A 26298-nucleotide genomic window follows, 5' to 3' on the forward strand; every position below is an offset into this window, starting at 1 on the left:
TTTCGATCGGGGTTTCTTTCTGTGTTGGTGGCTGGTCGCTCGTAGCTCGCCAAGGGGACTGTATTTGGGACAACAGCAGCTCCGTCAATGCTCTTCCAGAAGTATTTGCAGTGCAGGGTGTGTTGTCATCACTCTTGTTTTTGACTCTTTATATTTCTGATCTGATTTAGTCATGTGTCCACGTAAACAAACTCCACAAAACCAAAAAGTAAGCCTTTGTGTCAAAACGTTTTTGAAGAGTAACCCAGATGATTTATTTGTCACATTTGAAGAAGCCACTTTATTAGAATTTTATCCCAGCTACAGGTACTTTTCAAAATAAAGCTCAAAGTCTTTAAAATAACAAAAAGTTGCTCCTTTACCCATCTGGGTGCATTGTATTTTTGTTGCACGCTTGCCACCTCTCTCTCTCCCTCTGCATTGTGTGTGACAGGAGTTGTTTTTTTCGCTGACATAGTTCTATAGGGATTATAATGCAGGGACCACATGCCCCCCCCAGGCCTTTGTTGGCCCCTGTCTCTGTTGTCCTTTTTCTACTGAGTGAGTCAATTGATGGAGGGATAAAGGGCAAAAAAATATGCATTGACATGGGCTTTCAGGGCAGAGAGAGAGAAAGAGGGAGAGGGGTCAGTAGGAGATTTTTGTAACGCTACTGTTGGTGGCCTTTAACTGGTGCCAGCAGCAAACCGGCCATGAGGGCCCAGAGCAGCCCTAGAATTAAACAGGAGAGATCGACAGGCAAACCATGTCTTTAAACTACATCAAAAACTTCTATGAAGGATGCGTAAGTAGATCACAAGGGCTGATGGCTAAGGTTTTATTGTTACCTTTACAGATTTGAGAGTTACAGAGGAGCGACGCTGAACAATTATCCCTCTCGAGGCTTAAAACGAAATCATCCTCAGCTTTTTAATCCATCTCGTTTCCCCTCCCTCTTCATGTAGCAGGGTGGCATATTTGCGTAAGACTCTCTGGCTGCTTTGTGAGAGTGTCGTTTAGGCCTTTTTCTGGTGAGCAAGCCTCAGAGTTAGTGTCAGAACAGAGCAGGTGAAAAGAGGAGATGGGAAATGTTTCCTCTGAATGGGTTTTGTTTTAGCCTTCAGAGCTCAGGGCCTCAGTGAGCCTCTGTTGCAGCTGCATTTATCTGGCTGACAAAAGCTATTTTCTCTTTGTCTCTGACTGTGTGTGTGTTCCTGTCTGTATGTATCCATGCCAACATTAATGTGCATGTGTGTTGCATTGTATAATTGTGTGTGCTGTTTATGCTCGCTTACCTGTGTATGTGTGTGTGCGTGTGTTCCAGCTCAGGCCTCCTACGGTGATAGGCCAGTTCCACACCTTGTTCTTCGGCTCGGTGCGGATGTTCTTTCTGGGCGTTCTTGGCTTCGCCGTCTACGGGAATGAGGCACTGCACTTCAGCTGCGACCCTGATCGCCGAGAACTCAACCTGTACTGCTACAACCAGTTCAGACCCATAACACCTCAGGTAGGACTAAACTAAATTACACAGACGTGCCACTTTTTCAGTCCTCTTATGTCATATATCTAATAGAACTAAGGAAAGCTAAGCTAATAGATGCTAAAATAAGATAAACTACCTTTTAGAAGTAATATAATATCTGCATTTAGAAACATGGATTCCATTACGTAGTCCACCAGAGAGCACTGACAAGCTTATCTCTAAACAGTTAATATCCCCTTAAGTACCCCAGATGGTCACAATTACTGAAAAGAAAACAATATAAGAGATCCTAATCAAACTCTTCATGTTAGGTGTTGATATTGTTTTGGCGTCCCAGTAACTGTGGGGCCATTTTAACCAAAGCTACAGCTAGAAGATACATTGAACACGTCGTAGATCACAGCAGGTGTCACTAATCAGACGATTTCAGACCCATAATATCAGCTAAGATAAACAATGCTTAGTTAAAATAAGATCAGAACCTAAGCTGTAACGACGGGTTCAAAGGTCAGACCCCAAACACCACCACAGTTTACCTTTTGGCTGTAGCTAAATTAACCCAAATCAACCTAAACTAAAATGTACAACTAAATTACACAGGAATGAAGCCTACTGGTACAATAAGTCCTTCATCACAGACTGTAAATCAGTAGGTTATAATCAGCAGAAGTTATCGGCTAAACTACCTAAAGATTCAGGTACACACAGTAGCTCAGATCTTTAGGGACAGACGATAATGTGTCCAGAAAACAGTCACAGGCTGGGATCAGCATGATGGTTTTCCGTATAGGTAGAAAATGACATTTGGGAGAGGTTTCAGCAATCTTTGAACTCGGCTGGGTCCTGCGAGTCTCAGTTACCGAAGACACAAATGGCATATTTTATTTACCTGCTCCATCTGGATGGCCAATTTAAAATCACTGGGTCAAGTAATGAAAAATGAATATGCAAACATTATTTTCCCTCATTTATTTTTGCTCAGTCTCTCTTTGCTCTTTTCTTTTCTCTTCCTCCTCCAACCTCCTAACTTTTTACCTTCGCTCACCCACGCCACTTCTTCTTTCCTGCCGTCTTCCATCATATATTTTACGATTCCTCCTTTCTACATCATATTTTCTCCTTCCATTACCTTTCCTCACTCCTCCCTTCCCTTCATTGTGACCTCTGCAGGTCTTTTGGGCGTTACAGCTGGTAACAGTGCTCGTTCCTGGGGCGGTGTTCCACCTCTACGCAGCCTGTAAGAACATTGACCAGGAAGAGATCCTCGAACGACCCATCTACACCGTCTTCTACATCATTTCTGTTCTTCTACGCATCATTCTGGAAGTCGTCGCCTTCTGGCTACAAAGCCACCTCTTTGGCTTCCAGGTCTGTATATTTGTAGTGATTCAGAACTTGACGAATGAACCCAATAAAGTGCTTCTCCATGTCACAGTTATGCATCCATCCATCCATGTTCAAGTTCCCTCTCTCACAGTCATGGTCATGATGACAAGGCAGAGTACCCCTTTCAGCCTTTTCCCCCGGGAAATTCCTCAAGTTCTTCAGAGGAGGAGAAGAAACGTTCTCTCCGGCCAGAAGATGTAATCCTTCCAGCAAGGCAAGAGCTGTGTTGCCAAGGGCGCCTTTCCCACTTTGTTATACCTGGAACAACTCTGAAGACATAGGGGAGCTAGGGACACTCTTACTAGGTGCCCCTAATAACATCAATTTGGATTCATATCATTGAGATCCTCAAAATATTGACCCTTGTTAGGCCAGCCACTGTTTTGAGAAACCTCAGTGAGTGCAGTTGTCAGGATAGCTTGGTTCCACACCAAAAGTTATTTCTTTCCCAGTGGCCACAAACTCGACAAATTTGCGCGTAAATCCATTTGTAAAGTTTTGAGAAACACTGCTAAAAGCCATCAGAATACCAGACAGAATTGAGTGAGCGAGAACTGTAGTACATTACATTTATTCATTTAGCCGACGCTTTTATCCAAAGAGAGGTCGCAGGCCTCTGGAGCATCTGCTCCATCACCACCCCTGCTGAGTAGGTAGTACCTGTGTAGTACAAAGAATGAAGAATCCTGGAATAAACATCTCATGAAGTAGGTCAGCAGCCGGATGAGGGGGACCACTGGGCTCTACTACTCTCAGCAAAAAAAAAGAAGAAGAAGCTTGCAAGGCATGTGGTCGTCCAAAGAGGTGGACTGAAGAGGGCAGTCAGTAGTGTTTACCAAGAATCCATGCATCCACCCTGTTTGAAGTCAGTGATACCGGGTGGTGGAAAATGGCCCCAGTCAGATCTTTAACATGGTTATTCTGCCAGTAGGACGGTGTCCCAGATAATGAAAGCTTTTAGCGTTTCAAGACGGTTCCTGGAACATGACAGTGACATCATTCTTCTTCAGTACTGCACAATACTCCAAGTTATAACAGCACAAAAGAGCATCTTTGGACATGGGTTGGGTTCTCCGTATTTCCACAGTTGCCAGGAGAAGTTTGCAAAATGACTGTTGATGAAACATCTATACATTGTCACACTTGATTCAAGTGGAGCATTTTCATTTAAAATTCAGCCTTGGCTACTCTGGAGCTGGTGGCCTTGCCCGGTACACACTGGACCTGTTAGTTTTTCATGCTAGGTACAGCCAGAAAGTGCTAGGAAGGACAAAACTACAGTGTTTTATAATAATAATAATAATAAGGCTGAGAACGTTACACAGGAAATTTGCACAGTGCCATTTATATAAATCAAAGAGACATTTAAGAATTGTACAACCAGTGTTTCTTTTTCCCCCCCCAGGTCCACCCGCTGTACATGTGTGATGCCAGTGCTTTGGAAAAGGCCTTTAATGTGACTAAGTGCATGGTGCCTGAACACTTTGAGAAAACCATCTTCCTCAGTGCCATGTACACCTTCACTGTGATCACCATACTTCTCTGTGTAGCCGAGATATTTGAGATACTCTGCCGACGGCTTGGTTTTCTCAACACCCAATGACACACTGGCAGAAGCACACATGAAATGACTAAGGGTGAAGTATATGACACTATGTCTGCCAGATTTTATCAGGCTCTTTGTTAGCTACTGCTGGATTTTTATCAAACAGGAAGCTAACATAAGAGCAAAACCTCACCTGTGGTCCATCGTGAGTGAGTTGCACCAAGAAATTTGAGAATATGCAACAATGTCATAGCTTGACCGTCTGAAATATTCTCTAGGTGTTTTTGCCCATAACTAAAGTGTGATCACCCCAGGTGGTATTTCAGATATCAGTGGGTCTGAACTGGCTGTGTCCGAGGGTGTTGTGTGGACATGATGGCCAGAGAATATTCCCCCCCTGACTCTGTTGGGGGATGAGATAAAAAGATTTTGTTATTTTCCGCAAGATGACTGAAAGACAGGCGTCAACTTCATGGTGCTACTAAAACCTGCGACCATGGTCGAATTAGAGCACAAGAAAAGCCCAGTTTGTCACAAACCTGGTAGCCCATAACAGTATTAGGGTCACTAAAACCCTGTTCTTAGAGTTGTACCCAGGTGTACCTGTGGTCTGATACTCTTACATAAGTAACACCCTGGAAGCATTAGCTGCACACATTTAGCGTTAATGGTGTCAAACCAACTTGATGCATCTTCTCTGGGCTTTGTTCACTTATGGAGGGCCAACATAGGACCTACACAGCTCTAGGTCGGGAGATTTCTAACGTTTCAAAAAGCTTTTATCGAAAGGCATAAGTTCTTCATGTAATGTAATAACAGCCAACAATGCAAATCATTTAGCTCGTCACATCATTCTGTATAGAAGTGCAAATAAACACTATAGTCTAGCTTGTCTTCCACGTGCTGATCAAATGTGACAGGCAGACTATAGAGCTGGCGATGGATTATCGCTCACTTCATTTTTAAGAAACTGTGATCCAGCAACCTTACCCATGGGCGAGGGAATTGCAGGTGCCATTGCTCCTGACACTTCCAAGTGTGACAGTTATCGCCTCCAATATGTCTATCGCTATTGCTTCTAGCCTGTTCTGACCTATACTGTCATCAACAGGAGCACCGCAACTTTGTTGTGGACATTTGATGGGGTTGTCAGCCTTGTCAAATATCTGTTTCAGCTTGGCCTTATTTAAACAACCTGACTTGTCTTGACTTGAAGGCTGTCCCAAACAGGCCACCAATCTCATGCGCCAGAAAGGCTGAAACAAATAGCACAGTTTACTTCCATGAGATGTAAAGGCATCTTTGAACAACAATGTATTTTGACAGTAATGCCATCACTAAAAATGATTGAAATGTAGTGTTTTAGTTTTTGAGGGTAAATATCTCCCTAAAGATACAAAATGAAGATAAAATGGGTTGATTTCATAATCTCAAAGTCTGAAGGAGCTACACCAAAGTATTATTTAGATTTGGGTATAAAAATGTGTTGGAATGAAAATATTACTTAAGTTGCAATGTTTTTTAAGTATCTGAAAAAATCATCCACTGCCTGTAAGACGAAACGCTGCGCAATCGTGCAAACAAATTTAATGTCCCAACATCCATGGTGAGACTAGTGTTAAAAATATCACTGTGTAGTGTAGTTTCTAACAGACATGGACAAAATCAGCATAGAAATTTGAAGTTTTTAGAGTTTCAAGGCCCTATTGGTCTCATATAGGATGAAATTATTATTATTTTATGGCTGAGAAGTGAAACAAAGTGCTTATTCAGTCCAGATATATTTGAAGCTGTAGTTGAGCTTTTGTCCATGTCAGATCTCAACCATCTCTACCCCACACTCTATTTATACCACCCTTCCCTAGCTTGTAGTATTACATATAATACTTATTGTAATTTTGCCTTCAGTGTCACTGTCGATGTGTTTTGAAAATGATTACCTCTCATGTTTTGTAATGTTGTTTTTTTTATCAGACATCCATCCAACTTTTGTTATGAAGTTTTCCGCAATCTGTTTATCATCTCAGGTACAAAATTGCATTACCAGACAAAAGTGGATCAAACCCTCATTTCAAATCCTTTTAAACCCTTAGAAAAGCTTTTCCAGCACTGAGAGGCGTCTCCAGTTGATCCCAACCTACAGGTCTAAAGGCCTGGTTGGTCTGATAGGGTTTAGGAGGATTTAAAACAGGTATGTGACTCCTGTGGTTTGGGTTCGTCTGCGTTCTGGGATCTGTTAATGGAGGATGGTTTTAAATTTTGCCTCTGAAAGTTCTGTCACCAAGGCTTAAACCCTGTTTACAAGTATTGCATCTGAACTGTTCAGTTGAAGCAGGAAATTGTGGCATGTAAAAAAAACTTATGCTATTTGGTGTAAATATAGTCTGGATCCAAGATCCTCACACTACTGATCAGTTCAGGATTGTCATCTTCCAGAACCAAAACATTTCAGTTAAAAAAATTCACTCCGTAAAGATTTTTGAAACACAAACGCACTGGATTTAGACAATTTACATTGCGTTCAACTTTGATGAGCATTCATTTGCACAATTGACTGTTAGCAAACAATCTTGTCAGGCTTACCTTTGAAAGAAAGTTAGCAACCAAGCTAGGTAGCATACTAACTTACAGCTAGTAAAGCTAACTAGGATGGAGAGCTGCTATACTGACTAGCAGCTGTGCCACTTTCTGGTGTGACCAAGTTATTCACTAACTATTAGACCAAAAGCAAACCATTTAAAATACATAATTAACCATCATAAGGCAATATTTTGCTCAGGTTGCCAAAGCTTCAGGTTTTATTTTTTGGCTTGTAATAAAAATGTATTCCACATGCTATACGGGCAAGTCTTGGTAAAGAACTTTGTACATGAAGCTGTGATTAACTGTCTCAGAATGATCGACTTACAGTTAGTACCTTGGAAAGCAGTTTGAGTCATTGATTCTGGTGAATAACTGTAGAGATTGAAGTTTTTAATTTTGGTCTTTTGCAGAAAATAAAGATACACCCCTGTTTTTTTAAATAGTGCCACCAAATCCTGATCTGTCTCCTGAACTTGACTGTAAACTGTACTGTACTGAGTTGTAAAATATCAACCTTTCACTGGGAGGTACATTGGAACTATTCACAGGAAGTGTATCTTTAATATGTGTTGATGCTTCTTTTGACCCCCAAAATCAGTGTCATTTGTGGAAATGAATCAACTATAATGCATCATACAGGACACCACACTGACAATTCATCTTTAAATTTTTATCTTTGAATTTTAACTGATGTTGTTACATGTTAGTTGTAAAAATAGAGCTAAGACTCGTTTTATTTTTCATCAACTTCTGTCTGTCTCTCATGTTGTCCTTCAACTCGCAGCTATGTCAAAGAAAAAGAGGCACACTTTATGACCAACGCATACATATTGAAAGAAAACTCGGTCTTTCAGAGTGATATTGTTTAGGTGACCAGTTACTCTCCTATTTGTTTTGTCTTGAGATGATTGATTAAAATGTCCTACAATTGTCTTTGTTTCACTTTCGATTGAGTTATTGACTGGATATGGGACGTGGAAATGTTTACTCTAAAAAGGGTTTTAGAAGAAATGTACATATCAAAATACAATGATTAATCGCCTTGTTAAACATTACATAAAATCATTTTACCAAGTGTGTTTTCTTTTTGTTATGCATGTGTATTTTGGTACAATAGGATATTTTAAGTTTTTGATACCTTGAGGATGATTCCTAGTAGGGCTGGGACGACTCATTCACGTAATGGACGTCACTGATTACGGAAATGTGTCGATTTGCATAACGTGTGTAGGCGTTTTGCAATAAAATTCTGCACCTGCAGCTAAAAAACCTTTGGGAGTACTTTAGACAGAGCCCCAACAACGTGGTGCTCTGTAAGCTCTGCAAATTGGAAATGGCTTAACACAGCGGTGGAACGGCTGTGCACCAACACTCGTCCAGACGGCGCCGCAAATCCTGTTCAATTTTGTCTACACACCTGATATATTGATATATTGGGATTATCAACATTACGGCAGTGTCTCATCCCAGAGACAACTTTCTTTTGTCAGACACCAGCTTTGCGTTGACTCATGCCCCCTACTGTGCCTCTGATTGGCTAACCCTAACCCCACCCTAAGCCTAACCAATGGAGGCAACAAGTGCTGACCAGTCAGAGGCATAAAAATAAATGTAAATGCTGCTTATTATAGTCCTGTGACAGCTTCAGATGATTATGATGATTATTTTCATTTTTGTATCAGATCGTTTATTTTATTGATTGCTGTCGGGATGTAAAGAAAGAATTTAATAAATGTAACAAATATAACTATGCTTTATGTTTAGAACCCAAATAACTGGTACATAAATTGAACCCATTTTCAATACATACTTTATGTCATTTATTTATTCAAAAATGCAAACATTAACTGTTTCCTGCTCCCCAGATGTAATGATTTCCTGCTTTTCTCTGTTTTATATCATTGTAATCAGCTGTTTGGGGTTTTGGAGTGAGTTGAACAAGACAAGACAAGAAAACTGAAGACGTCACATTTGTTTTGGCCCTACTTGAGTTTTCATTTAATAAACTAATGACTAAGTGGTACAAATGGTCTCCTATTCAGAAGAAGATTAGATAAATGAATAGAGAGACAGATTGGTTCTTTGCAGGAGAAAGTCAGTGAGTACATACTCCATGTCCACAGCTGCTCAGCAGTAAACAAAGCCTAACCCCATTTTAACTGACAGCTCTCTTAAATCAAATTACATTAAATTATAGAGTGCTTTATACAAAACAAGCTTAATGGAAGGCAAAGAAAGGACACAAAGTTAGTGTAGGTGAAAGGAAGGAGGCACACTTTCAGACTTTTGCAACAATCTCTCTCTTTCGCTCTGGATCAATCCAAGTGTCCACACTCTGGACTCGTGGACTGAACCTTACGGACTTTGGGTGCTGGGACACGAGTGGATAAATGATCTATGCAATGGGCCTTTAAACCTCATTAGCATATTAATTTAAATTCTTGCAACGATTTAAAGTATGTTTCTGCATGGACATTAGCAGATATGTTCAGGGTCTGCTGCTTTATACAACAGAGATAGATGGTCGATACGCAGTAAAGCTTTCCCTTCACATTAACATTAACAGTCCACATGAAACCTTCAGCTGAAGATCCTCACATCACAGATGGCCCTATAGTTTTCTCAGCAGGATGGAAACCAACTTTTGTCTATCTTATTCTGCCGATTGTAACAAGCAAATCCAAAGTATTAACTTTACATATACCCTGCATGTGGGCAATACCAATTCGCATGCCTCAAAGGCTTCATTGAAGACCGAATGCGTCACAGTGGTGCGACAAGGCCGTCCCGTTTCCTTCAAATGATGCCAAGAATTGCAGCCATCTTTTACCAAATTTCCAGCAGGTAATGATTAGATTCTTTCCAAAAAGAGAAACTAACCTATCCAACGAAGGTTAAAGTCAAGGGCAACTGGACTTGGTTGAAGATACTGGAAGACGTTTCGTCATTGAACCACTTATCCCCCACTTACAATGCAAACGTAACCTATTGGCCTCAGGTGAAGACTGTCGTCACAGCAACCAGGAACACTAACGAACCAGCAGTATCGACGATCCTGGCAAACGACCCCACTGAGGTTAAATAGCTGAGTTTGCCTGCCAGGCAGTCAGAACTGAAGAGGTCCTTTGGATGAAGTCCAGTTGCCCTTGACTTTAACCTTCTATGACCTGGATGGTCTTCTATAACCTAAACCTAACACTGACTGAGGATAACATCTCTATTAGTTCCATCTCTACCAGCTGTCAAAGTTGTTCGGAGACAGGAGCTGCACTTTGTAGACCAGAACAGCGCTCAGTTTGGTCCTTCGAAGGATGCGACCCCTGAAAAATATTTTCTTCAAAATACTAAAATCTAACAACAATCACAATCTGTTATGTTAATTTGACTTTAATGAGACACCCCCAACACTGGAATATGAATTTAGCTTCTCTTTGTCTGTATATATCTAGCAGCTCTGGTAGGGCGAGGCCAAGCTCAGCTACACCGATACTGTCGAATGAAGGAAGGGATAACGTCCAAAATGTTCAAATATGAATCACCTCTCATGAAGTGGGTGGGCTTGGACCAGAGTCTTTGTGGATTCTCTCAATAACTCCTGGCCAAACCCCTAACCACAACTGCTCTCCAAAATCCATGTGACTTTTGTTTCCGTGCCTTGGTTCACCAGAAACTGGGCAGCGTGAACCTAAACGAGCCATACAAACATGCAAAGGTTTTCCAAAAGTCAAAACATAAGGGGCTTTATTAAAAGCCCAGAGAACGTCAAACTGTTTTATAGTTTGTTGTGCCGGTCAGGTCACAGGTTCACTCAACCTCAAACTAAACAGACCCAAGTTGTCAGTTACACCATGAACTCCCACACACTTTCTGGGAAATGCAGTTTTGTCCAATTTGTAGTGCTCGTTGTGATTTGACATGTGCAGTCTTTCATCATTTTTTTTTATTGTGAATATTTTTTTGGCTTTTACGCCTCACTGCAAACTCAGCTGGAAGGTTCATAGTTTTAACTTTACCTCAAACCTGAATATTCTGAGTGGAACTTTGAAACAGGTCTAATCCGGAGTGATCCAAAGTCCACTTGCGTCTGAATCTCTACCAGCTAAATAAGCCAAACTGAACTGAACTAAACTGAACTGAAACAAATCAGAGTTTGGAGACCGGAGAATGGATTACTGTAACGCACTCCTAACAAGAGTCTGCAGAGACTGCAATATGTTCAGAACAGTGCTGCAAGGATCCTGATGAGAGAAATGCCCCCCACTACCTCAAAGAACTACTCATCCCTCTAACCTCAACACGATCTCTCCACTCAGCAAACTCAAAGTGCCTCCTTCTCCCCAGGACTAAGCTCAGCACCATGGGTGATCGGGCTTTCTGTTCTGCTGCTCCTCAGATCTCGAACGCCCTCTCCGATCATCTGAGGGCACCTCAGACTACCGAGACTTTTAAAAAACAACTTGAAACATTTTTTTTTAGCAGAACTTTTGAGCTTGAAAGAGGTGGTATTCTGCTTTTTGGCTTTCCCCCTCTCCTTTATTGAGTTATATATCTTTTTTGTGCATGTAACAGGTTTGCAAAGTGAAAAAGCCCAAAGTCCAGCCCAAAGGGAGTTCCCATCTCCCACAGAAAACTCTGCTCCGAACTGCCTGAAAACAGCTTGTTTGTAGTCCAACCGTTTCCCTTAGCTAAATGTGCCTCATATAACGCTCGCCGAGCGGCTACTCCGACACGCCCTCAGAAACAGCGAGCTGCAGCACACAGCTCTCCTCTCCCTTCCAAACACTAGCTCCCCTCCAGGCAGTCAGTGGACATAAAGTTGTTCCTGTGATGTAGAGACAGAGCTCAGTTAAAACTTTATGGATACAGATTAATAACTCGCCGCTCTGAAACTCTCGCTCCAGTCCGTGTTGCCAAGCTGGTCGGCAACACGTACAGCTGAACCCGAGCTGTTTACCGGCTTCTCGCTGACCCGCCCTTCTCTGCTTCTGATTGGCTAGTAGTCCTTAACTAGGAACTGAGCATGTGCAACTCCCAACAAAGATCATTTAGAGACAGATGTATCACTCCATAGCTAAAACGAAGCCTTCAACACAGGCTGAAAAGAGGAGCTGCAGCAATGTGCAGTGTGACAAAAATATATGGTGTTTTTTACATTTAAACCATGTAAACCTGTTCTGGTACAACCTATAAATAAAACGATGAACCTGAAAAAGAGCAGAATACCACCTCTTTAATTAACCTTGCAAGTCGTTGTATTTTATATTGATGTTTTTACCTTGCTTTTATGATCTTACCTTTAGCACATCGAGATGTGTTTCAACTGCAAAGTGCATTAAAAAGAAAATGTAAAATAACAACAACAATAATAATAATAGTTATTATTATTATTGTTTGGTGTCATATCCAGATCCACATAGTTCTTGAAAAAAGTCTTTAAAGTTTGGTTTGGAGAATTTCCTCGTTAACAAAGGCAGTTAAAATGAAATCTTTATCCATCTTGTTGCCTACAAAAATTCAGAATGATGTCCTTATCTGGCAGATGGATCGTGTGCTAATCTTTCTTCTTATAAAAGGTGTAAATCTAATGAAAGATGGGAGTGCAGATGGGAAACCAGAAACCAACAGTCCTGAATCCAGGAGTGGCGCCTGACGGTGACGTCATCTGTCCCGAGTAGGCGGCTGCTCCCATTGGCTAAACACGCGGAAGTTGAGGGGGAAACACTTGCTAACAACAACAACGAGCTGTCTCGCAGTTTTTGATGTGTTTTTGTCTCCTGGAGGGTTTTTAAACAGACATGGCTTTACCGGCTCAGCTGAAGGGCATCCAGCACTACCTGCGGACCGCACAGGAGCACGAGAAACGGGACCCGGTCGTGGCTTATTACTGTAAGTTTGTGTTTGCTGGCTAACGTTAGCCGCAGCTACTTTGTTAGCATCCCAGCTTCGTTGCCCTGAGTGTGTTGGTTTAGCCTCTTAACTTTAATTTAAACATTGTCAGCTTACAGTCAACGACAGTTTCAGATCGTTGACGAGATATAAATCGACCTGCACTCTTAACGTCGGCTAACCAAAGCCCGAAGCCCCGGTGTTGTTAGCTCCGGCAGTTCAAACTTCATCTCCGGCTAACGTGTGGGGAGTTCCCCTGTTTCATTTACCGAGGCAGACATTTAGAAGGTTCGTGGACTCATCCTGGGTTTTATAAGGCTTTACCTGCCCTGCTTTGATTCTGCTAACTTTAAACACCATGTCTGGCTCCTGTGTAGAAGTTCTCCGGTTAATCACAGTTGTGCCACAGAGGCCTGGAGTCCAGCATCTGAAGTAGATTTCTGGTCCAGCTTGTTTGTTGTCGTGTGTTACCTATCTACAGTAACACAGTCAGCTGTAAAGAATGGGCTCCACCCCACTGTCCTGCTGAATCACTTCATGATGAATCAGACAATCTCATCGGTGACTTATCAGTTTGTTTAACACACAGTGTTTGCATTGTAGTAGGTTAAAACTGCTATTCTTCTGCAGCCAGATGTAAAATTCTGTTTTCTTTTACTTGTGCTGTTGCAAAACCGGAGTTTCAACAAGATAAACTTCACCTGTTGTTTCATTTAACAATAGTTCTCAAATGTCTCATGATATTCTGTATTATATTACACAAAGTGTAGCAAAAGCCTGACACATAGCTCACTGTTCATTCAGACCAAATGCAAATCTAATCTTTGCGCCATGTGACTCGCTTGAGTTTCATCTGTGGACTACTCGCCTGCTGTTCTCATACAACGCTTGTAAAACAAGGCTAAACATAACCCCGGTTTTCTACAGCGCTATGAACCCAAAATAAACATTTTTCTGTGATTTAATTACAATAAACGGATCAAAATGATGCTGAAATAACTACAACATGATGCTGATTTGTGAAACATACAGTGTTTCCCACAGGATTTCAAGAGACTATGGTGGGTTGACCTCGGACCTTCCCCAAACTTTGTACATTTTAAAGTTAAATGCATTGATTTAGTGCAAAATTAAGAGGCTATCTATGAAAAACTTTGCACTCTTGTGTACAATGTTGCACTCTAGTAAACAATTTAATCATAAACCGCCATTAATCGCGTTCTCACAAACGAGTGACAGTCCTGTTACCGTAGTTACCTCAAAAGAAACGTGGTTGTCTCGAGTCGGATGCCAAAGTGTGTGAACGTGCGAGCTTACAGCAGCGCCCACAAAACACAGCGTTAGAGGTCTGAAATGTTGTTAAGAGGGGGAAAATACTTTCGGTTCATTTTGAAACTATGGCACCATGGTCTCGTTAATTAATGGGAAACACTGACATTCATGCTTTGTCAGGTCTGTCAGCGAGACAGCAGGACAACAACTTATTAAATGTTTGTTTTCTGAATGGAGTTCAGGCTGATCAGAGCTATACTGTGCTAACTTGTTCACAGTAAAGTACAACAATAGCTGGATTCAAGTAACAAACACATTTTCCAAACTTACCAGCTAGTTCAACTCACTTTTTTTCCTGTTTTTATATAAATATGAAGTCAGAGCTCACTGACACAACAATAACAACAGTGGACCAGGAAACACACGGTGGCTCGCAGCTGAGAAGCGCGAGTGAAGATGAATCAATGTTTTAATCCCAAAAATTACAAGTAAAAAGTTAATTTAATAAGTCTGAGATCGTCCTGCCGGTAAACGGCTCGGTTGTCAGAGCAGAATCCCGTCTGACTGCGCGTGTTTATTTCTCCAAAATCTGCAGAATGCAGAATTAATCCGCTGCTGAAAATAATCCCCAACAAAAGCACAATTTCTTCTGTTTGAGTAACATTTGTTAAAAAGGGCCCACCTGTTTTAGTGAACTGCTGAGCTTTTAAAAAAACACATTACCTGTATATTTGTAAACCTCTTTTTGTGTTGACCTTTGCCCCGTTAAAGAAGCAGCCCCTCTTATTTATAGAGGTGGATCTCCGTACATAAAGAAAACATCATAAAAAATAATACATTTAATAAGATATCACAGCAGCTGTCAGAGAGAGCACACAGGTGCTATTTCACAACAAATATCACGTATTTGATAAGTTTGACCAGTGTTTAGGCTGTCACCACGTTGATCATGTGACGGGATGTGTCGTCATCTGGCTGGGTTATCGCCTCCGCTCAACAATTTCCTGAGGAGAAACCCCTCCGCCATGTACAAAATAAATCACAGATTTTATCCAAACATTGAAATTATCTCTGTTTAAAATATTAAAACTGGTTTGTTCAGCATTATGGCGGCTATAAATTACAGGACTGAACAATGACTTTTAGCCCCTCCATTAATAAGACTGACGTAAGTAAAGATAAAGATGAAACAGGAATAGAAGAAGGTACAATAAGTCACACTACTTGGAAGGAAACCGTACTAAAGAAAGTACTATATACACTACCGGTCAAAAGTTTTAGAACATGTTTGTAGTTTGTATTGAAATATAAGCACTTCGGTCCAGTGAAAAGCTTCAAATGGTACAAAAGTAAGATGCAAACTGCCAAATCTAAAAACAACATTTTCACATATAAAACTAAGCAATTAAATGGAGTTTTGTTCGTTATTTCACTGTAGGATCAACCTTCATTCAGTATCGTACAAAGCAAAGTCTTCTGAGGGTGTATTAACAGGCTGTTCCAAGGTGTTTACTGTAGAAACGTGTTTCAAGGCTCCGTTTCCTTCCACTGCTGCAGAATAACTCATTACTTGATCCCTGAAAGTAAATGAAGCCTTGAGACACATTTCTACGGTAAACCTCGGAACAGCCTGTGAGTTTCACTTATGGGAACATCTCCCCAGCCCCTAACCTTAACTTAACTCTAACCTGCATCCTAAAACCAAGTGTTAACCCCCCAAAAAGCATCTCTACCTGTGGGGATCTCTATTTTTATCCCCATGGGGACAGGAATCCCCATCGGTTAGTGTGCATTCAGATTAAAGTCTCCATGAAACACATAAGGATTTACCAGGAAGAGCACATCATGAACAGCCATGTTACCTTGAGCTTGAGTAGATTTATATGAACATGATATCTGCAGGTCTACATATGATCACCATATAATATTTGGTGCATCAGGTAGCCTAAAGGACGGCCCAGTTTCCCAGGAAGTAGGGCAACCTATCTGAGATGACTTCTGCTTGATAGTATACAGGGCACAGGTTACAGCAGGGGTCTGCGTCTGACCTAGTTGAGCTGCGACATGGGGGAGCCGCTCGAGGCGAGATGCACATGAAAAGGTATGGAAAAGCGTAAAAAACAAAAAGCTGTCAGATCAAAACCGCTTGTCCGCTGCCGTGCTGCTGACGGGGAAATGTGCCTGTTTCTTCTGACAGCCGAGGGAAAGCTCTTCTTACTGGGGGAACAAAGAACTCTTTATCTGTGTTTGGCATTTTCATTTCAAGTCCATACGTCCTCAAAATATCAACAGTCGGCTGCTAATACTAGGATTTTATCAGGAGAATCATACTAACAGATGGTTAGCTATCTAAGTTCAGATATTTAGGATTCAGGTCCTCAGCAGGAGGGAACCTTTGAAGTCCTTGGGGCTCTGCCTTCTGTCATCATCCTCACTTTGCTGAAAGTTCAAGGATCTTATCCCTCAGCTGTTCTCGGGAGCTCCCAGCAGGGATTTACCGATGGAAAATCACTAAAGCCTTAGAGTAGTATGCAGGGTTAGGGTCTGTGCAGACAGGGTTCCTGCAGCTCCTAAAACTCTTAAAAGGTCTTAAAATAAAATCAGAGAAATTAAGGTCTTAAATTGTCTTAAATTTACCGTAAATTTGTTGTATTATATTTACCGATGGTGCTTTTTAAGGCTGGTGCGCCAAAGACGCCTAATTAGCGTGTATTTGATAGATTTTTTTTGTATTTGACAACCCCGCCATTTATATAATCCATATGTTACGTTTGCTGCAGATATCTGGCTGCATGTCCAAAAAATCTATAACTACAGGTTAAAATAGCTTTCTAAAGTGTGTCTTTGACCGTGATTAGTTTTCCTCCATGGATTATAAATGTTTACCTCACTGTGTGTATTAGCCCGGCCGGAAAGTGAAACTTCAGTTCGGGCTGGCGTTTCTTGCTACCTTCCTTTTATAATGTGTAAGCTACTATTTTTAGTAGTTTATATTGAGTTAAACACAATATATGCAAATCGCTGGGTTAAACAGTAAAAACTAAATCATAAATGTCAAATCATTATTTAATCTTTATTTTTATTATTCTAGGTTTAAAGGCTGATTTTTGCTTCTGAGGGAAAGTTGAAGAAACCAGATGGTTAATTGTGCTTTTAAACTTTTCTTTATGGTCAGAACATGACAAACAGCAGCCTGATATCAAACACTGGATCACTTCAAAAATCTGAGGTAGAAGTAATTAAAATATTTTTTCAGCCCCTTTTCGTCAACAAAATAAATATCTTAATAGAAAAGAAAGTGCTAATTTGTTCGTGATTCAAATGAATTAAATAAAATATTTATTGATCATTTGTTATTTTGTTATTGAGGAATATTGGATCACGATAATTATCATTATTGCATCTCTTTTCTATCAAAGAAACATATTTGTTTAGGTCTTAAAAGGTCTTAAAAAGAACCCTGGTAGAACCAGGAACCAGGAAAACACAGACAAAGAGGAGGAAGGGGGGTAAATATATGTAATATATGTAAATGACAAACCAGGACAGAAAGGATGTCGTTCTTTTCAGTCTGATGCCAGCAGAACGAGTCAGCCTCGTGGACATGTAAACTTCTGCACCTTGAAACTGAGGATAACAACATGTATATCTACATTAAAAGTAGAGGCGTCCTGAGTATCTGTGTTTGGGGCCGATCTGGGCATATTTTAAAGATCAGTACCAGTTAGGCTTCGGCGGTATGAAGGTATTACGGTTAGGGGTGGGAATCAAAGGGTACCTCACGACACGATACACGGCTCACGATAACGATAAAGTCACGATACAGAAATTCTGCGATAATTGATAAATCGCTAGACAATCCTAAAATGATCATCAGGTTTTCTGTCTTACTATTAATACAAAATGCCCATGAAAAAGTTCTTTGCTGCAAACTGTTAGAAAACAGCACAATTCTGCGGCACACATTTTTCAGTCTATAAATTAAAACTACAGCGCAACTATGAAAAATTAAATAAAAACATTTCTTTAGTCACTGAATTTACTGAATTTTTTTGCTGAAAATACATATTAGGCTTAGTTGTGTACCACCTAGTGGTAGCTGTATTTTTAGGCCACATGGAATTTTGGGTTTGAGTTTTGACCCTTTGGGGTTGCTGTAGCTGGTCTGTGTGGAGTGCAGAAGCAGCTCTTTTTTATGTCACACAGATGTGTAGTTTATTTAAGATTATATTTTGTGATCGCAGAATGTCCGTTAGCACGTTAATGGAGATTCCCATTATATGTTAGCGTTGAGCTAACCGTCAAAGCGCTATTCTTTATTTTAAAAAGATATCGATATTAAGCGCTGGGATACCGATACAGTATCATGGAAAAATGTATAACGATATATTGCTGTATTGATTTATTGGCCCTAATTACGGTATACCAGGGTATGTAGTAAGGGTGTGGCGAGATTTCTCGGCAGGTTCAAAGCTCTCTCGCCAGACTCATGAAATTGACATCAATTTTCTCACACAGTGAAAAACAAACGTACAACCGTCACCTCATGGACTCGCTCTGCCCAGCTGATGTGACCCCAGCGTACACTGTGATGGTAATTAAGTGACGGAGTAATAATGTAGCTGGTGGAGTTCTGCAATATAAACATCTAAAAACTGAAGCCAGCCCGCTCTGTTTGGGACTTAACCCCTCGTTGCTCCAGAGGCGTGCGACCTCTGATATATACAGCAATTGTAATTCAAAAAAAAAATCCCTTTTAGTCTGCAAAAGTCCAACGATCAAAAGAATCAAAACGGCTTTTCATATAGGTTCAGGCAAAGAAAAGCCTGGGCTCTAAATGTGCAAAGAGCGCCAGTTTAAGGTGCAAGTCAGTGCAAATAAAATACAGAAATAGCAGCGATGACACGTACAGTTAACACCACTGAAAACTTTCTTATTAGACTTGTAAGCCAGCAAGTCCAGTACTACAAAGGTGGGTGTAGTTAGTGATGGGAAGTCACAGAGTTCAGCAGCCGTACAGTAGATGGAAAGAAGCTGTTTCCTCAGGGTACGTCTACGCTGCTACAGTTTAGTTCAAAAACTGCGTATCAGAGTTGCTCTCCGTCTATATTGTAAGACCGAAAACGCACATCAAGTGGTCGTTCATGTACAATGAACACGTGCGTGCCGGTGTAAACATGAAGCAGGTTGACTTCTCTGCAGTTGCAGAAGAAAGTACTACTAGAGACAAAGTATTTCACCAGAGATTTCTTTTGATGGACCGACAACCAGGTGAAAGTGTAACTGAAAGTAACACAGGAGCACAAGGAGCCTGTGGCGGCGGAAAAGAGACGAAGCAAATACGGAGGCATGCACAGTACAAGTGTTATTTACACAGTACAAAATATTTTGATAAAAACACCAAAACTAAAACTCTTTCAGTAGCATGTTGTTGCTGCTTTGCAGGACTGATAAGAGCCAATCAGGAAGCCCAACATGAGCGTCTGCATCATCGTTTCTAAAGTTTTCAATTTTCTCTTCGCACTAATACGCTACCCCGGAGTTTAAAACCAAAACGGGGTCAGCAGCGTTTTTAAACTAATCCGTTTTAGGTGTTTGCGTTCGCTGTTTTAGCCCGGACAGGAGGTGCAGACATAGCAAAAGGTCTCCGTTGTAAAAATGTAGTAGTGTGGACGAAGCCGGACGACGGTTCAGAGACCTGCTCAGATTTTTACTGAAAAGTTCTGAACAGTGCTGTTTAAACTGCTGTTGGATCAGTACGCGGTGTCGTATCGGGGCATTTTAACAAGCTGGGACAGCATTTGGGTGTTTACAACATTACAGCCGTTCAATTTTGGCCACTTTGTTGAACCGCTGCTGAGGCGTCTTGATAGTTTATGAAACGTTACGCTAGACGACGTCGTCGTGTTTAGCAGTGAAGTCCTGGAGATCAGCTGTCAGTCAGATGCTGCTGTCAGGCCGGCGTCCTCTGATAAAGGGTCCTTACTGGATTAAATAAGACCCAGAGAAAGGGGTTTGACTGCTTATACTGTGCACAGGGTTTGCTCAGTATGCAGCAGATAAGTGGATTAACTTTATCTTCAAAGCAAGAACAACTTTTTCTCATTGATCTCCAGTAAAAGTGATTGACAGGGCTTCCTGGAAGGTGAAGAGAGTTGTACAGGAGTGGGTTGTGGTTATTTATAACGTGCATTAGACACAGCATTTTTCCCTCTCGTGCAGATTGTTTCTGGAGGTGATTTAGGAGCAGGGGGTCCTGTCGGTGTGCTGTTTGACATGTTGGCTGTGCGGACCAGTGATCCAGCCAGACCACTGGAGGTCAGCAGCACCATGTGTCTGGGCCTCTGAGCCCGGCTGTGGCTCTGTGTGGTGCGTGACAGGGAGAGGCCACATGAAGCTTAACTAGTCTAACTGAGTGTGTGTGTTCATCACATTGAGGCCTCAGAAAGAAGCTTTGATTCATTGTGCCTGTTGCCGTGGAGCATGGACGCGATGGGCTCAGCAAATACAATTAATTATGCTGCACATTAGAAAAATAAGATGAAATAAAACGTGTACTGTTCCTCAGGTTCTCGTGTGTTTTTCGTGGCCAGCGTAATGTCTCCTACACGCTTGGAAGGCGAGCGGTATTCAGCTCACGGCTAGATGCCACACATCATTTTTGTTGTATTTTAAGCAGTGCTGGGCAACGATTAAAATGATTATTAATCCCATGATTTTTCTATTAATTAATCACATAGTTATGCGCAGAATTGAGTAATGAATTCTAAAGTAGTGTATTGCGCACTTTTAATTTAAATGTACTGCTAAAAGTGCAATAACGTGTGGTTTCCTATTTGAACTGAGATGAGGACGCGTTAGTTTTTCTTGTGTTTAGCAGGCCGACCTGATGATATAATATCATATTATTAAATGCCAGGACTTGACTCAAATTATCTTTCTCATATAATAAAAATTTGATACTACCTCTCCACCATTGCATATTAATAATTCATGCAATTCATGCATCATCTAATTTCATAATAACACAGGCCTGACCCAGAAGTGTATGTTTAATCTATCTAATATTGTGTTGGTCAGACTGAACACTGATTTACTGCTTGTCCGTTCTGAATAATACAGAAGGTAAAGAGCTTAAAAATGAATCGCATTTTAAATCGCAATATTGGTTAAAAAAATCACAATATTTTCCACATCATAACAGGAATCTTCAGAGCAACAGGTTAACATAAATAAATCTGTTTTTCTGAACAGGAATCAGCAGAAACATTTTTCTTTTATCAGGGAGCAGCAGAAACGGTCTGTGTTCAGCAGCAAGTGTCCCTGTTAGAGTGAGCTGAAGTGCTCGCCTCACGCACGCCGCCGAAGTTGAATTGTCTTGACCTTTTTGTACGCGACGCGCAGCGCGACTCATTGGAAGAGGGACTGATCCTCGCTGTTTGAGAGTCTCCAGAATCTATCACTGTTTAACTAAAGAGGACATCAGCAGGAGGGAATTCACACGGCAGAGCGTCAGATGAACATTGCCGTGGTTACAATCCACAGAGCGCCTGCCGTTTACTCTCCTGGTCACCTGAGCAAAGAGCGACCCCGCGGGGCCAAGAGACTACGTTGTGTTTTTAAGAACGTTCCTCAGGTAACACCTTCTGACATTTCCCACACATGGAAAGTTCTGCAAATGATTGTTAACAGGAACACTGGGTGGTGATGGAGCAGTGGATAAGACACATGCCTTTGGTGTGAGAGACCCAGGTTCAATTCCCCACTGTGACACATTTACTAGCAAGACACCTAACCTCTAGTTGCTCCAGAGGCGTGCGACCTCTGATATGTACAGTAGGTCGCTTTGGATAAAAGCGTCCGCTAAATGATTAAATGTAAGTGTCACACCTGCAGGTAAATGTTTATCTTTACTTAAATCACAGCACAAACGTCATTGTTGTAAAACAAAATTAAAAAACTTTCCCAACTGGAAATTCAAAAACACCTCAAAAGTGTGTGCTTCTCTCTGCACCTCTGAAAAATGTGAATTCATGAACTGCGATTGGTCGGCTCGGGAGAGTCGCATTTCCTCCCTGTTCCCAGGAACTACTTTGTGCTGTGAAGCCAGTTTTCCCAGCGGCCGAACAAGCAGCTGTAAGACGGCGGATACTTCCTTTTCAGCATCACAACACCTGCGACATGACTCGTTTCACTCAGAGTTCGATCCATTCGGTATTCTTATTATTATTTTACCCCCATTCAAGTTAGCGGCGGGCTACACTAGAAGTTAGCCAGCAAGTCAAACAGTGGAACTTGGCGGTGGGATTGCAGAGCGACACAGATCCCAACGCCAGAGTTATCTGCGTCAGGTCTCCGGCAGAGTGTATTTGAGCGTCTCTTCTCACCTCCATGAGATAGAGATGCGGCTGACAAAAGAATAGTCCTGCGAAGTGTTCGGTACGCCGGCACGAATGTAGTCGCGCTCTACAGATTAGTGTCTCTCTGCCCTGTAAAGATTTACATCTTCAGTGGGAGTTTATTAATGTGTATTATGTCAGTGTCTTTTCAGCCAGCATTTTGCTGAGTGACTTGCTTCTTCATTTGTTATAAAGTGACTCTGAGCTAGAGGAGCCGTCCCGTCAGTCTACAAGTCAGATCGGGCCGTCGCGCTTGCGTCCTTTTTGTTTGATGCATTTTATCCGTCGCTCAGCCTCAGCCATTCATCAGCAGGTCCATCTAAATTAGCTCACTAATGCAGGCCAGTATTTTACCTCACCTCCACCGCAGAACAGGCCTATCAATAGCGGGTTGAGTCACAGCCATGATTTGTTTCGCTGTAATGAAGCGGTGTAATTCACCAGGAGCTCCCTGGCTGACAGCGTTTGGCTGCGTTTCAACCGCTGTTTCACACAGATTGGATGGTTGACATTATTAATGAGCTCTGGAGCTGAGGCCGAACACAGGCACCCTGCCTCTGGGGAGTCCGCTCTATTTTTATTTTAAATCTTATTTGTGCATAATGGCCAAGCAATTTCTGATATTCAACCTCCAGGTCTGAAAAGTGATGGATGTGCCTTAAACCTGCAGCAGGGGGCGACTCCAGTGAAGTCTCTGGTAAAACGTTTCTACTTGTCAGCTGATTTATTCCCTCAGTAAACACTTTCCTGATGAGTTTATGGTCTCAGTCGCTAGTTTCAAGTCTTCTTCAACACAGCGTGATGTTCATTTAGTAAATCATGGTCCCATTTAGAGGAACAGAGACCAGGAAGCAGGGGAGGCTTTAGGGCGGGGCTACAAGCTGATTGGCAGGGTCACCTGTGGACTCATATCCACTGCTCTGTGTACATTTAACCAGACATGACCAAATATGGTCACGTCACGACGGTGGCTACATCCACTTCTTTTATACCCTCCGCTGCCTGTGACGTTATGGTTATTTGTTGTTGTCATGGTGATGTTTCTGTAAAGGGGTCGGCGTGGTCCAGTTTGGAGGAAGATGGAACAACAAGTGCTGTAGAGTGTGTTTGTTTTACTGCACTCTAGTCGTCATATCAGAACCGGCTGCAGGGTTTCAGATTCAGCGTGGTTTATGCAGACAGCTTTTCCTGAGAGTCTCTGATTTGGTCGTCCTCTCTTCTTCTCACTCTGTCAGTGTGAGTGACTGAGAGGGGAAACGCTCGCAGTGACGCAGCCACCCTGAATAATAACATCCTTGTCGTTTGTGTGACGGACTGCGTTGGCCCACATTCAGACTGGCACAGATTCTCCATGACAAACGTCAAAATTGCGTGGAGGCCGTGGCGCTGTGCCAGCACACTTTATGCTAGAGTTAATTCTTTGCTTTCTAAAAGTGTATTCTCACAGACAGCTGCCACTCTGAGATGGATTTTAAAGAAATGTAGTCGATCCTCTTGAAAAGAGGTTTAATCCTTCCTGAGCAGGAACACGGAGTTTGGGGGTCCAACTCCCCGATCCGGACACATGAAACCATTTTAAAACAGTTTACTACCTGTACTGCCTTTATTTTGAGAAATTAGTACCATTACTCTAAACGTCGATTAGTGAGATGATTGGCAGCCTCTGTGTTCCTGTTGCGCCTCCCGTTTGTTCACTAATTGGTATTAATTGGGCTCGACGTGCTCAGATATGTATCGTGCAACCCAACCAACACACATCAACTGTAAAAGCTCCTGCTGCCAGTAAATGAGGCTTTGAAGTTTGCTGTAAAAACCCCCCTGGGACCTAATAGTTCCAAAACACATTTGTGTTTGTGTTTCCGTGTCAAGGACCAAAGATTAGGCAAAGCAGACTGATAACAGAGAAATCAAAGGTGTGAAATGAGGTGGGAGGGAAATTTTGGAATGGCTTTGTTTCTTTCCTGTGCTTGAAAATGGCCATTTGTGACTTGAGGATGCGTTTATCATCCAGATACTGATGAAAAGCCCTCGACAAAGTCATTCATCTGCACAGCTTCAGTCTAGAAAGTTCAGGCTTTCACATCCTTCCTTACCAACTGAAGTTGGCAGCAGCATCAGCAGGAGTCCTTCATCTCCAGGTTGTTGTTGTTTTAGAGCCATTAGTGCTATAAAATGGAATAGGAAGTAGCAAAAAAAACATTTTTACTTGGAAAAGAGGAGCGGCACAGTGGAAACTGCCGCCAAAGACCATTTAATCTCAGTAAATAACAGCCTGGAAAGTTCTTAAGGCCATTTTCAGCAGTTACAAACACGTACGTATCGTGGTTGTGTATCAATTCAATTTTATCGATCTCTGTTCTGACTCCAACCCCTTCACCACAGATCTGGTCAGCGCTCGGTGACCTTCATCCTCTTCCTCCTCGCTCATCTTCCCCTTCACGTCTCTAAAGTGAAAGGAGTCTCTGTCCTAGAGCGCCGTCTCTGGGGACTCGTCTCCTTTGTAGCCGTCGTTGGTTTCCCTTCAGTATAAAAGCTGAACGTCGGCTCACCTGTGTTTTGTTGCTACTGTTAGCGTTAGCGTGGATCTGGGGCGTCATACACGTTGAACACGGCGTGAATCTGAAGGAAACGCTTCGTCGTGTCGGAGCTGCTTCCTCCCTCGCACCAAACCTCCTTACTGCAGCTGTTGCATTTTGCTGTGTCGAAGCTAAGCCAGACTCTGGAAACTATTGCAGACAATGCAAGAATACAAGAATTAGCAAATGTTTTTAAAAGTTTGTTATACAAAATAGATTTTAGTGAGAACTGAGCAATGAAAATAAACACACAGTACCTTTTTAGTGACCACAGGAGGGCTCCGACTTTGGGCAGGGAGCACATCTGAAAGTCTGAGAGGGGGGCAGGTCAGTCTTGGCTGTAGTTGTTCAGTTTCTGTGGCCTTACATCCTCTCTGCTGTCAAAGCCTTCTGTGTGTGAATGTTGCCTGTATGGGTGTAACGGCACAAAGGGTTTCTTTGTCACTTGGTGACCGGCTAACTGGCCGCTTCGGTAGCTGAGGACTCTCTGCGCTCTGGTTAGCGTCCACATGACTACACGCATACATGTGTGTAACTGGTGTTCTTTTGGAAATCTTGAGCGGTACGGGGGCTTGGCGGTGACTCCCCGTCGTTGAAATGGGACATTGTTCTGTGGATGCTGTGCAGGACAGCGACGCCGTGCTGTGACTCAAACACTAAACATGAGGTGGAAACAGAGGGCCTACCGTGCACAGTGGCCCGGTAACGGACTCTAACCATGTGACAAACCTGGGTGTGAAAGCAGCTCACAAATAACTGGAAATAATTTGTCTCCTGTTGCTGCAGCAGATGGTTGAAGCTTACTGCCTTACTCTGAACAAGTCAACAGAAATTTACATTTTCTTCCAAACAATCTAATGTTTATTTTGTTTTTCCACCCAGCAATAATAAACAGAAAGTATTTGCTCATGCTGTTTTATTTTTGGCAAGAGATCCCAGCAGATTTCCTCATGAGATCCAGTGAAGTTTATTTTAAAACGTCATAAAGTCTGAGCCTTTCTCCTCAGTTAGTGGAGCACTTTTCAGGCAAGGCGGAGACGTCCGTTATTGGCTGGACGCACACGGCGAGCTGTAACAAGTAAACTGTTGAGGTAATGTAATGTGTCTCCACGCAAGCTGATAATCCTCCCAGCATCCTCTCTGACTGCAGGGACAAGAGTCTAAGGACGTTTCCCCTCGCCTCAGACC

The 26298-nt window shown here is 42.1% G+C and overlaps 2 protein-coding genes across 4 annotated transcripts in view; both read left to right on the forward strand.

Moving 5' to 3' along the window:
* gje1a (gap junction protein epsilon 1a) lies at nucleotides 1-7910 on the forward strand. Its single transcript, XM_046061304.1, has 4 exons — nucleotides 1-117; nucleotides 1304-1486; nucleotides 2633-2830; nucleotides 4254-7910. The coding sequence occupies exons 1-4, from the start codon at nucleotides 88-90 to the stop codon at nucleotides 4449-4451; spliced, it is 609 nt and encodes a 202-aa protein (XP_045917260.1). The 5' UTR covers nucleotides 1-87; the 3' UTR covers nucleotides 4452-7910.
* A 4758-nt stretch (nucleotides 7911-12668) lies between these two features.
* Nucleotides 12669-26298, forward strand: part of vta1 (vesicle (multivesicular body) trafficking 1) — a 63229-nt gene continuing 49599 nt past the window's right edge. For 2 of the 3 annotated variants that reach the window (XM_046060763.1, XM_046060764.1), the window contains exon 1: nucleotides 12670-12863. In XM_046060763.1, coding sequence (XP_045916719.1) covers nucleotides 12773-12863 — 91 coding nt within the window. In that variant the 5' untranslated portion in view covers nucleotides 12670-12772. Of the gene's footprint in view, nucleotides 12864-26298 lie in introns of all 3 variants that reach the window. The other variant, XM_046060765.1, reaches the window with a different exon arrangement.

This window comes from Micropterus dolomieu, linkage group LG10 (assembly GCF_021292245.1).
Source record: "Micropterus dolomieu isolate WLL.071019.BEF.003 ecotype Adirondacks linkage group LG10, ASM2129224v1, whole genome shotgun sequence".
Lineage (NCBI taxonomy): Eukaryota > Metazoa > Chordata > Actinopteri > Centrarchiformes > Centrarchidae > Micropterus > Micropterus dolomieu.

What these genes read in the sequence shown, in the direction of transcription:
- gje1a (XM_046061304.1), top strand. Translation starts at nt 88, where the DNA reads ATGCTCTTCCAGAAGTATTTGCAGTGCAGG. An exon ending in AGAAGTATTTGCAGTGCAGG is followed by an intron (nt 118 to 1,303) that starts GTGTGTTGTCAT and finishes CGTGTGTTCCAG; the next exon opens with CTCAGGCCTCCTACGGTGAT. An exon ending in TCAGACCCATAACACCTCAG is followed by an intron (nt 1,487 to 2,632) that starts GTAGGACTAAAC and finishes TGACCTCTGCAG; the next exon opens with GTCTTTTGGGCGTTACAGCT.